This window comes from Cucurbita pepo, chromosome LG09 (genome assembly GCF_002806865.2).
Source record: "Cucurbita pepo subsp. pepo cultivar mu-cu-16 chromosome LG09, ASM280686v2, whole genome shotgun sequence".
Taxonomy (NCBI): Eukaryota; Viridiplantae; Streptophyta; class Magnoliopsida; order Cucurbitales; family Cucurbitaceae; genus Cucurbita; species Cucurbita pepo.
The window spans coordinates 3,167,654-3,179,412 of record NC_036646.1 but is presented as its reverse complement, the minus strand read 5'-3'; the positions used below and the strand labels follow the sequence as shown (position 1 = coordinate 3,179,412).

Sequence of the window (11,759 nt, the reverse complement as noted above, 5' to 3'; positions counted from 1 at the left end):
TTTTTTTTTTTTTTTTTTTTTTTTTTTTTTTTTGGGTCTAATGTTTTGTGTTAAATAGGTCTTGGACAAAATGCATGCTCGAGGTAGTGGTCCACGTGTCATGTTAACTAGACAACCAACAGAAGGGAGAGCCAGGAATGGAGGTTTGGAATCTTTTAGTTACTATTTGCAACTTCTCCTCAGTGTACGAAGTACTGCATATTCAAGTAGCTGTCTATTTCTCAGGACTTCGAGTTGGAGAAATGGAACGCGATTGTTTGATTGCGTATGGTGCTAGTATGCTGATTTTTGAACGTTTAATGGTCTCAAGTGATCCTTTCGAAGTTCAGGTATTTTTTCTTTTCTTTTATTCCTGCATTGCCCCCTGTAGTTGCATATGCTTCTAAATTATTGTTACAACAAATGAAAATGGTCTAGTGGTTATTTATTATGAGAGTTCTAAAATTTTCCTTAATTCTTACTTTTACATATATATAATGATATTAATAAAGCGATTAGACACGATCNAAAAAAAAAAAAAAAAAAAAAAAAAAAAAAAAAAAAAAAAAAAAAAAGATCATATTGTGCATACTTCCTTATAGTTGACGATGCTCCCCACTTATTGGCACAGGTCTGCAGAGTTTGTGGTTTGTTGGGATATTACAACCACAAGCTAAAAGCGGGAATCTGTTCTTCATGTAAAAATGGAGATAACATATCCACTATGAAACTTCCATATGCGTGCAAGCTCTTAATCCAGGTGGGTCGGGTTTTTTTTTTTTTTAATTTTTCTTCTCTATTCGATTGTCTGCATCGCAAAGTCATAGTTTCTAAGTAACTTGGACACGGATATGAGATAGAACAACATGACACAAACACGATAACACGTCATTTTTGAACAAAAAACACGTTTTTATATGTATTCGATGTAATTTGCTCACAAATTTTTTGCATTTGTTTGCTTAATAAAAGGAGTTTGATGTATTTTGCTCCCGGTTGAGTATCCGATACGTGTCCAACAAGTATCGGAGTGTCCAAGTATTTGGTTGGACGTAGACACGCTAACCAAACTATAGCCTAGTTTGCTTTTCTGTTGATATTTAATGTGAAAGTAGCATAGAAAGTAGGAATTTTTCCATTTTATGGATTGCCACATTGACCGAACAAGGAAGCATCATCACCATCCAGCTCAAACCTTATTACTATAGATCACTGACTGATCTTCATTGTTCCTTTTCATGCTATTGGAGCCTATGTTCATTCATTAATAAATATATTAGGAATAATATACCTTTAAATTTTAGGTTCTTGAATTAGTTATTAAGATTTTTAAATAAATGTTCATGGGTAGTAACATTACAGTTATTCTATTCTCTATAAAACCCGATCTTTTCTATTACGAATGTTATCAAATTCACGATAATTGTTTCGATATGCAGGAACTTCAATCTATGAATATTGTTCCTCGCCTAAAACTAGCCGAAGCCTGATCAACATCAAAGCCACGATTTGAACGGGTCGGGTCGAGACTACTGTACATAGACGAAAATTTTGGAGAAGTATTTTTGCAAGCCAGTCATCCACATTTCTGTCAACGAGGCCTCGAGGCTGCATCACATAGGACAAAGTAAGGCCGTTTGGTTTCTCCTCTCCGCTGCAACAGCTTTTAGTTTGCTAGCTAACCCGACATCTCGTTACTACAGGTCTTGGTGCTATAATTTATAATCCGACTCGGTGTCGCAGAACACATCGAGACCAAGGGATTTTTGCTTTTCTCATGCACATAAGGTAGTTCAGAGGAAGGGCAATGACAAGTATTTAGGGAATGCTGTGTTGTTTTACAGGATTACTAAATTATCGTAATTTTCATTCATTTAAGAATCTAAATTATATATCCTTAAACCTCCAGTCATCCCTCATACCTAAACCTCAAATCATTCATCCATTGTCACAAGTCCACCGCTGAAGTGTCGTCAAAAAGTGACGTGTCGTCAAAAAGTGAAGTGTCGTCAAAAAGTGACGTGTCGTCAAAAAGTGAAGTGTCGTCAAAAAGTGACGTGTCGTCAAAAAGTGACGTGTCGTCAAAAAGTGACGTGTCGTCAAAAAGTGACGTGTCGTCAGTTGGGTTGAGTGAGGTTGGAGTAATCTTTTGGATCAACCAAATTTTTTTGATTGGTTAGGTTATTGATCCGAGCAATTCGAGTAGAATTCACAACCTAATCCATTATTGGGATTTTGGGCTTTTTTTTTTTTTAATTATTTAAAAAAATATATCGTAAATATTAAAATCTCATATAAATTTCAAGTATCAAGCTTTCAAAAATTTCATAAATCTACAACTCAACTTTTTATATCGTTGTAGCTTGTCGGGACCCAACCAAAAATATTTGACCAAACAAAAAAAAAATCTAGTTTGAATTGAGTCGGTCTAGTTGGTCAGGTTCTAGGGTCATGAATACCCCTCTCTACCTTTGACTCAAGCCTCGAGTTGAAAATTGAATCACCGTCCGAACTAAAACAATAAAGATTAGGCTATTACTAGTTATGGAAAGTTAGTAACATCAACTCGAGCCAACACGATTAGTGGACTTGTGACCCTTTTATATTTGGTAGGTTGGACTAGTTATGGAAATGCTTTACGAGGTAGGTTGGATAAATTGAATGAATGAAATATAAATATTTGGTAACTTGTGACCCTTTCGTGATGCATGTAGTTCCTCATTGCTCATGTTTACTATATTGTTATGATTACATTTATGCCGTATGAGATACTATGTTTACTATAACGAGCATGTATGAAATCTTACTATGTTTACTATAACGAGCATGTATGAAATCTTACTATGTTTACTATAACAAGCATGTATGAAATTCTCGTATGAAATCTTATCAACATGTAAGCAACGTTATTGGAAATTCATATCATGAAAAGTATTTAAATACTATGAATATGTAGGCATATCTCATTCCGGCTGGGTTCATGTGTACCTGCGTAGACCCGTTATAGAGGCATCCAACTTACTCAAAAAAGAAGGTAAAGTCCAAGAAACAATTATGAAAAGTAGGTTCCACCAGCCATGAATTATATTGCATGTGGTTGCATTCTCGACTTTAACAGTAAGGTCACTTATTGAGTATTTTTAAATACTCATCTTATGTCTACCGTTTTTCCAAGTAAAAACAAGAGCCTTTATGATGGTACCAACCGAGCATGCTAAATTATATTAGTAGTATTTCCATTTTTAAACCTTGATATGGACATTTCTTTCTTATTTTAATTTGTTCTAAACATGTTTGTTATATGTATGAACATTTAAGATAGAAATAATTTAAATGATTTTTGGCTGTTAGTAGTTATGTAATAGCAATCTTATTTCCTTATTTTAAAAGAAAAATTAGGGGTTATAATTTAAAAATTCAAATATAAAAATAAATAAATAATGTTAAAAAATAGATATTAAATTTCAGGACCAAATAGATATTAAATTATTGAGTTAATTCACTGATAATTTATGCTATTTTCTTAAACTTTAGTGATTAAATACATACTAGTCCGTCAAACATAATCTTTTTTACCAAATTAACTAAATTATTACAAAAAAAAAAACACAACTTTTTATTAGTCTGATTAAGTTAATTCAATGGTCATTTATCGCATTTTTCTAAACTTTTGAGGACTAAATAGACATTAACGTAAACAAAACGTTATAAGCGCGAACAATGCTGGATTTTACAAAGCTAGAAGTCCTTCTAGAATTCTTCAAACGTTCACAAAGAAAGCTAACTTATTTACAAAGAAAGCTAACTTAACGAATTGACTCTAACCAATAGCTAGTTAGAAGATGAATGAATGACTCTTAAATCGAACTTGGAATCTATAATGGTCACTCTTAAATTCCAATAGCTCACTTCAGAATTAGCTCGATCAAAACTAATTCAATTAATCAATTTAAACATCAAACCTAATGCAAAAAGATATCAAGAAAACACAAACCTTTTATTTGTATTCATCAATGATGTCAATATTACGTGTCTTTAAATATGTCAAAAAGATAACCAAAATATAATGAAATTACAACTACTAATAAAACTACCTATAAAAGCAGCTTGTAAATACAAATGGAAGAAAATAAGGTAAACATAAATTGTCTTAATTGATAGTTCAACTACTGAAAGACAGTCTTCTAATCACTCTCAAATGTCAGTCAAAATTTCATATTCTATATTTATTATAATAAAAATATAAGAATAAAAAAATAGTTGTTAATAAAATCAAGAAATTAATTATTTAAATTTAAAGAAAGTGACCAAAAATGTATTTCCAAACATAGAAACAAATAATAAAAAGAAAAAATGACAAATCAGAATTGTATTTTAAAAAAAAAAAAAAAAAAATAATAATAATAATAATAATAAAAGGGAAAGACAAATCAAAATTGTTTTGTACAGAGAAGAGCGGTGGACCAGGTCTCAGATATGGACATGGCATATGGCGCATGCAGTGACGCTCCGCCATGCGATCCAACTCTCCCAGACGCTTGGCAAACGTCCGGATTCCATAGGCCTCTCTACACATTTTTACCAATCATCTCTCTCTTTTTCTCTCCAATCGGCGGCGGGAAAAGTGAGCTCTGCTGTGGTGTCAGCCGTGTCGGTTTCCGGCCATTAATGGTGGAGTGGGTCCCCAATCTGAGGAAACTGGTGGCTGTTGTTGGAGACGGGACAAGGCTCGTTCGTTTAGTATTTACGGGGAAGAACCTCGTTCTTTCTGCCTTTACGAGACATTTGAGTTTTGTTTTGTTGCTTGGCATTTGGAACAAAAATGGCGGACGAAAGTCGGGAGAGATTTTTGAAGGACGAGCATTGCTACTACGAGGATTGTCCTGGATGTAAGATGGAACGGCATAATCGGCTGCACCGGGGCTTTCCTTTCCGCCATCTTCTTTTGATTTCGCTTATCGTTCTAGTCACTGGTTCGATTTCTCTCCATTAATCTTGTTCGATTTCGTTGTGCTAAACGCCTGCATGAATGGAGTATGGTGTAGAATTTTGCCTTAAATGTCGATTTTAAACTCGGTTTTGGAGGTTCTCTCCACTTCACTCTCCCTTTTCACTTCAGGCTTTCATATGTCTGCTGTGTTCTTTTACTGAGAAGCAGACATGGATCGCAGTGTGGAGTTAGGGAGACTGTAAGGATTTTCGAAATGAAAAATTTCTCATATTACTCTGCTCTCAATCAGCTAGTAAACTAATGATAATCTAGCTATTGAAGTGCCTGGAAAAGATAAACTGAAGCAGAAATTCTCTACTCTTCACTGAAAATACAAAGAAAATGGCACTGCAGGAAATAGTTCCACATATATTTGTTTTGAGATTGAGAAATATCGGCTGAACTGATTGATTTGCAAATTTTTTTGGTCAATCTTTTATTTGTCGAGTGGTTTGGATTTTGCACCTTACTTTCTTCATTTTTTTCGTTTCCAGGATTGCCGATATCAAGTCTTTTCCCATTCCTGTATTTCATGGTGAGTTTGTGTCTGATCTGTAATTTTGGATGCTTGGTTTGCTCTTTCTATCAACTATACTGGGAGCCATGTAATGTAATTGAATATCACCAGATAAATATCATGATTACTAACATGCTGAAGCTACCTGTAAGAAAATCAGAAGCTTATGTTGTTCATGTTGTTCATCGCCATTAAGTTTTTGTACCAATGAGACTATTTATTTCCAATTTGAATGCAGGTTCGGGATTTTAACATTGCAGAAAAAGTAGAAGATATTGGTTACTATTCTGGTTTTATCGGTAAGATTGCTATTAACATTTTACTTTTTCGTTCGATTTCCCTGTCGTTCATCGTTCTTGAATCCTCCATTTTCTCCTAAATTCCTCATACAACTTGTAGGAGCTTCTTTCATGATTGGCAGACTGTTAACGTCTGTTTTCTGGGGAATCGTGGCTGATCGCTATGGTCGAAAACCTGTTATTCTTTTTGGAATTATTTCACTGTTAGTTGCTGAATTCATTTGCCCTTTTTAAGTGTTCAATTCTACTTTTCACTTCAATTTTTCTTCTCTGTTGGTTACTGATTTCAGGATTATATTCAACACCCTATTTGGCCTCAGTTTAAATTACTGGATGGCTGTTATCACCAGGTTTCTTCTTGGAAGCTTAAATGGCATACTTGGACCAATAAAGGTACTCACTAGAATCATTTGCCTTTTAAGAAATGCATAATATTTCTTCTTGATGAAAGTTTGTTTCTTACTCCATTCGTTTCTCATGGTTGCCAGGCATATGCAATTGAAAGTGTTGGTGTAGAATATCAAGCTATAGCTATATCATCTGTGAGTTGTGCTTCAAAAGAACTCCCTCTCCCCTTTTTATTGTGAGATCCCACCACGGTTGCGGAGGAGAACGAAACATTCTTTATAAAGGGTGTGGAAACCTCTCCCTAATAGACGCATTTTAAAAATCTTGAGGGGAAGCCCGGAAGGGAAAGTCCAAAGAGGACAATATTTGCTAGCAAAGATATTGCATTTATCTAACCGCACTGCTTGCGCCAATGCTTAAACTTCGGTTTAATTTCAGATTAGTACGACATGGGGAGTTTCATTGATATTAGGCCCGGCTATAGGAGGGTATCTTGCACAGGTACTTTTTGTCACATCCCATCAGCTAATGGAATAACGCTGAACATTTGAACTTTCAAATTGTGAAAGACTACTTTTTAATCTCTTCCATTATTTTGTTCCGAATCACCAGCCAGCAGAGAAATTTCCTAGCATTTTCTCCAGTGAGGGTCTTTTTGGGAGGTAAGTTGGTCGACAGCCTACACTTTCATTTTTGCCATAATTATTCACTGTTCGATAACGTGCTCACAGCTGGGTCCTATGGTGCAGATTTCCTTACTTCCTGCCCTGTCTTTGTACGTCAGTCCTTGCTGTAGCTACAGGAATAATCTCTCTCTGGCTTCCGGTATGCCCTTTATCTCTAGATACATACTCATTTCTTCTTATTGATCGTAAAGTAGGAAGGTTCTTGTTTTGCTATTTATTATTAATCTTTTATTTTGGTATTGTGAGGCCATTTCAAATATGATTTAATCTGGGTTTTGGCTTCTTAAACCATACTGAATTTCTAGGGAAAGTTAATCTTGAAATTGGGTTAGCAGAACTTGACCATTTAGTTGAGGTTTGTGCCCGCAATTTGGGAGAAAAGACAACTCCCCTAGATGTAATATTTAAATACTGGTGACCGACCTGATAATATATCTTCTAATGGAACATTTTTAAGTTTAATCATCTGAGAACTTAGGTGATTTTGCATCTCCTTACCCAGTTTCTTCTCGGCTTGATATAGCTTTACTTTGTGAGCGATATCTTATTTGACATCTCAAGCTATCATTACTGATCCTGTTGTTCATCTTGTAGGAATCGCTACACAGTCACGATGAGAATGTTCCATCACCTTCTAGAACATATGAAGCTCTGGAAGATCAACCTGGTGATTGTGACGGAAAGGAAGCAACCCAAACAGACGAACAAAATGAAATGCCTTCTAAGTCGAGTCTCTTCAAGAATTGGGAGTTAATGTCAGCAATCGTTGTTTATTGCATGTTCTCACTTCATGATATGGCGTATGTAGAGGTGCGCCTACCCAAAAACAAGCCGGTCTACATGATTTATTTTGCAGTTTCATGTTTGGAAATACATTTATATTGAAACGAAGGCATGTTTTCAGTTTCTTGAACCAAATTTCTTCTTACTTCATGAACAATTGAGTAACAATGAGTTCAGTTTTTTAAAAAAAGGACAAACATTATAAAAGGATTGGATTGAATTTAACGTTCGCAATATGAACCATTTGCTTCTTTTGTGTAGATATTTTCACTCTGGGCTGTCAGTTCTCGTCAGCTTGGTGGTTTGAACTTTACATCTGGGGATGTCGGAGAAGTCCTTACCATCACAGGTAGATCCAGAGCTCCACAACCCCACCTTGGCAGATTGCACCTTGCCTGCATTCGTGCACTGGTTTATAATGTTTCCTGTTCAAAGTTCCATATTAGTAATCACACTCTTTAGTATACATCTAGTAATACAAATTTATTTCAACTAATTGTGCTGCAAACTTTTGTTTACTTGCTTTTAGGTTTCAGCGTTTTTGTGTTTCAATCTTCTTTATACCCATCTGTGGAGAGGATATTTGGACCTATAATGGTATCTCGTATTTGTGGGGTAAGTTGGCTTATCACTCTGTAGTCTTACGTTTGAATGACTACTTTTGTGATATCAAGATTATATGTACTTTCAACTTTGATTCTGAGTGGAAATCATTTCAAGTCTTAAAGCCACATTGAAATACATTAAATGTTGCAGATATTGTCTATCCCTCTGCTGGCAATGTATCCATTTTTGTCTCTGTTGTCAGGACCTGTCCTTCACATTGTAGCAACTCTTGCATCAGCCTTGAAGAATCTTCTCTCTGTAAGTATTGCACTAAAACTTGAATCTCTTCCTTTCCATTGATATGCTGTCTATGAAATGAAGATTGCTTGGTACTGTGTATTAATGTGAAATCTTTGAACTAAAGTTTGAAATTTTCATATTAAGTTTTTCTGAGGAGAAGCAATAAGCCTTATATTATAATATTAAAATTTTGCTTGATCTATCTAAATTTTCATGTGTTCTTAGGTCTCCATTATAACTGGTATGTTCATCATACAAAACAGAGCCGTGGTAATAATATCTTTGCCTTTCCCTTATTTCCTCCTCTCTTTCCTTCTCTTCCATCATGCAAAAGAGCTTGGATTGATGTAAGCGACTATCTGTGGACAGGGTCAACGCCAAAGAGGGGCTGCTAATGGCATTGCTATGACAGCAGTGTCTGTTTTCAAGGCAATTGGCCCAGCTGCAGGAGGTGCAATGTAAGTGTACTCCACATTATGTGGATGTTAACTTTACAAACAAACATACAAGCTTTGATAATCAGTCTTATTTTTACTGGCCATGAAACATGTCAAATGTTGGATTCTTTGTGTTACTGCTACTAAGTTTCTTTTTCAGTAAAACTCAAAGTCACCGCTAGCAGATATGGTCCTCTTTGAGCTTTTCCTTTCAGGCTTCCCCTCAATGTTTTTAAAACACGTCTACTAGGGAGAGGTTTCCACACCCTTATAAAGAATACTTCGTTCTCCTCTTCAATCGATGTGGGATCTCACAATCCACTTCCCATTGGGGACCAGCGTCCTCGTTGGCAATCGTTCCCCTCTCCAATCGATGTGGGACCCCCCACCACATCGGTTGGAGAAGGGAATGAAACATTTTTTATAAGAGTGTGGAAACGTCTCTTTAGCGGACGCATTTTAAAAACCTTGAGGGGAACCCTGAAAGAGAAAGCCCAAAGAGGACAATATCTATTAGCGGTGGGCTTGAGCTTGGACTTGAACGGTTACAAAAACTACTGTTGAAAACTATCACCTAGTGGTCAACATGAGCCATGTTTAATAATCAAGCTATAGTGGTCATCTGACCTAGTTTTTAAACTCCTACAAGTTACACCTGTAGTAGGATTAGGCAAGTGTGCGGTGCAAATAGTCAGAACACTCGTGGATTAAAAAAACTGTCGCTGAAAATGTCAATGTTTAGGGCAAATGGAAATAATTATTGCGTCAACTGTTATAGCTTTTGAGTAATCTTTCTCTATGCAGACTCTCTTGGTCACAGAAGCGTCAAAATGCATCTTTTCTCCCAGGTACATCTTCTTTTTGCTAATTCTCTCACCTGCATCCTCCTCCCCACTCTTAGATAGTCAGAACTCTTAAAACATTTCAGTTAAATTTTTATTTCTTATTAGTGAATCATTCAAATTTAAATTTTATTATATTAATTTGCAAGAAGCATTAGGTTCATTTCATAATAGGACATTTGTGTTGAGGCGTGCCATTTGCTTTCATAGCTTCACGTAGTTGAATAATAATTGCATGTATGACAATCTCACGACTTGATATTAATAACTTTCTAACTTCTGGTTCTTCTACATAGCCATAGTCACTGTCCTCTCCTATTGCATATAATGTATATATGGAGAATTTAAAGCCTGCCCTTTTTTTTTTCTCCCTCTTTCTTGAGGCCATGCTCACGTGGTTAAGCCTTTTCATGTATTCTTAACCAAAAGGTTAGAGATTCGAATCTTTCCACTTCCACGTGTTGAACTCCATTAGTTAAGTTTCATGTATTCTTGACCAAAAAGTTACAGATTCGAATCTTCCCACTTCCACGTGTTGAACTCAATTGGTCCTTAACCAAAAGGTTACAAATTCGAATCTTCCCACTTCCACGTGTTGAACTCAATTGATTGAGCATCATGTATCCTCGACCCAAAAGGTTAGAGATTCGAATCTTCCGACTTCCACGTGTTGAACTCAATTGGTTAAGCCTCATGTATCCTTGACCAAAAGGTTAGAAATTCGAATCTTCCCACTTCCACGTGTTGAACTCAATTGGTCAAGACTCATGTATCCTTGACCAAAAGGTTACAGATTCGAATCTTCCCACTTCCACGTGTTGAACTCAATTGATTGAGCATCATGTATCCTCGACCCAAAAGGTTAGAGATTCGAATTTTCCCACTTCCACGTGTTGAACTCAACTGGTTAAGCCTCATGTATTCTTGACGTTTAAAACGTCAGGTATTCGAATCTTCCACCTCCCACATGTTGAACTCAATTGGTTAAGCTTCACGTATCCTTAACCAAAACGTCAAAGATTCGAATCTTCCCACTTCCACGTGTTGAACTCAATTGCTTAAGCCTCATGTATACTTGACCAAAACGTCAGATATTCGAATCTTCCCACTCCCACGTGTTCGAACTCAAATATACATATACTTTTTTGTTTGATATATTACCAATGATAACAAACAAAAACATTAGAGGTTCAAGTCTCCTCAAGGAAGATATTTAGTCCATGTCGAGGATTTATTGATCCAAATTTTAGTGTGCGCTTTGTCTTTTTTTACCCTCGAAACTTTTATGGTGTTTGGTTGGTTGCATGAACAAAAACACTTCTTTAATTACTTGATTGTTGCAGTTCATACCTCTCCATTGGTAAGTCAAAAGAACCTCAAATGAGATTTTTCATTGAAAACTTGTACTAGTGCCGTGTGCTCTTAATCTCTCTTCCATGACCTCCTATTCTTTTCACACTATTATTAGAAGATTAGTTCAGGATTTGACATGTTTCATCTCTTCCAGGTTCCCATATGATTTTCTTCATTCTAAATGTGATCGAAGCCCTCGGAGCGTTGTTGACATTCAAACCATTTCTTGTTCAACATCAAACCTAAATCAAAGTTGAACCACAATGAGCGAAATGCTCAAACAAATAGCTGTGTCAAAATCTCGACTTCGTCGTCGATGATTCATAAAAAGGTCCTATGAACTCTTCATACTCGTGCCTTCCTAACCGAATCGAGCACTTGTATCAATTTTCTTTTGAGTCATAGGTCTCATTTGCATAGTTCTTGATTGGCAACCTTATCAAGTCTATTTCCATGAATAACTACAAGATGTAGGTTTATATATATGTATGTATGTATGTATATGTACCCTTGAAATCTGTTAGGTACTTCATTTCTTACCTTATTTTAGTTGAAATCTCGGTTAAAAAATACCTTTTTTATCCTTGTACTTCAGAAGTTTAGGACGTGTAAAATTTTGAAGACGTAATTTACAAATCACTAATAGATGATATGTAATGAATGATTATGATAACAATTT

General features: G+C 35.7%; 2 protein-coding genes across 2 annotated transcripts in view; both read left to right on the top strand.

Moving 5' to 3' along the window:
• The window catches only part of LOC111801818 (DNA-directed RNA polymerase III subunit 2), a 17,349-nt gene extending 15,462 nt beyond the window's left edge, over positions 1-1,887 (top strand). The window contains exons 35-39 of the mRNA XM_023685992.1: positions 59-143; positions 226-329; positions 611-739; positions 1,419-1,606; positions 1,683-1,887. Coding sequence (XP_023541760.1) covers positions 59-143; positions 226-329; positions 611-739; positions 1,419-1,469 — 369 coding nt within the window. The 3' untranslated portion in view covers positions 1,470-1,606; positions 1,683-1,887. The remainder of the gene's footprint in view (positions 1-58; positions 144-225; positions 330-610; positions 740-1,418; positions 1,607-1,682) is intronic.
• Positions 1,888-4,523: 2,636 nt separating this feature from the next.
• On the top strand, positions 4,524-11,661 carry LOC111801492 (protein ZINC INDUCED FACILITATOR-LIKE 1). The gene is made up of 17 exons (XM_023685503.1): positions 4,524-4,952; positions 5,464-5,504; positions 5,725-5,785; positions 5,886-5,988; positions 6,076-6,178; positions 6,274-6,327; positions 6,572-6,634; positions 6,746-6,795; positions 6,883-6,958; positions 7,414-7,629; positions 7,864-7,951; positions 8,132-8,217; positions 8,359-8,466; positions 8,674-8,718; positions 8,818-8,906; positions 9,690-9,733; positions 11,235-11,661. Exons 1-17 carry the CDS (start codon positions 4,802-4,804, stop codon positions 11,324-11,326), a joined length of 1,470 nt encoding a protein of 489 aa, XP_023541271.1. The 5' UTR covers positions 4,524-4,801; the 3' UTR covers positions 11,327-11,661.
• Positions 11,662-11,759: the final 98 nt, after the last annotated feature.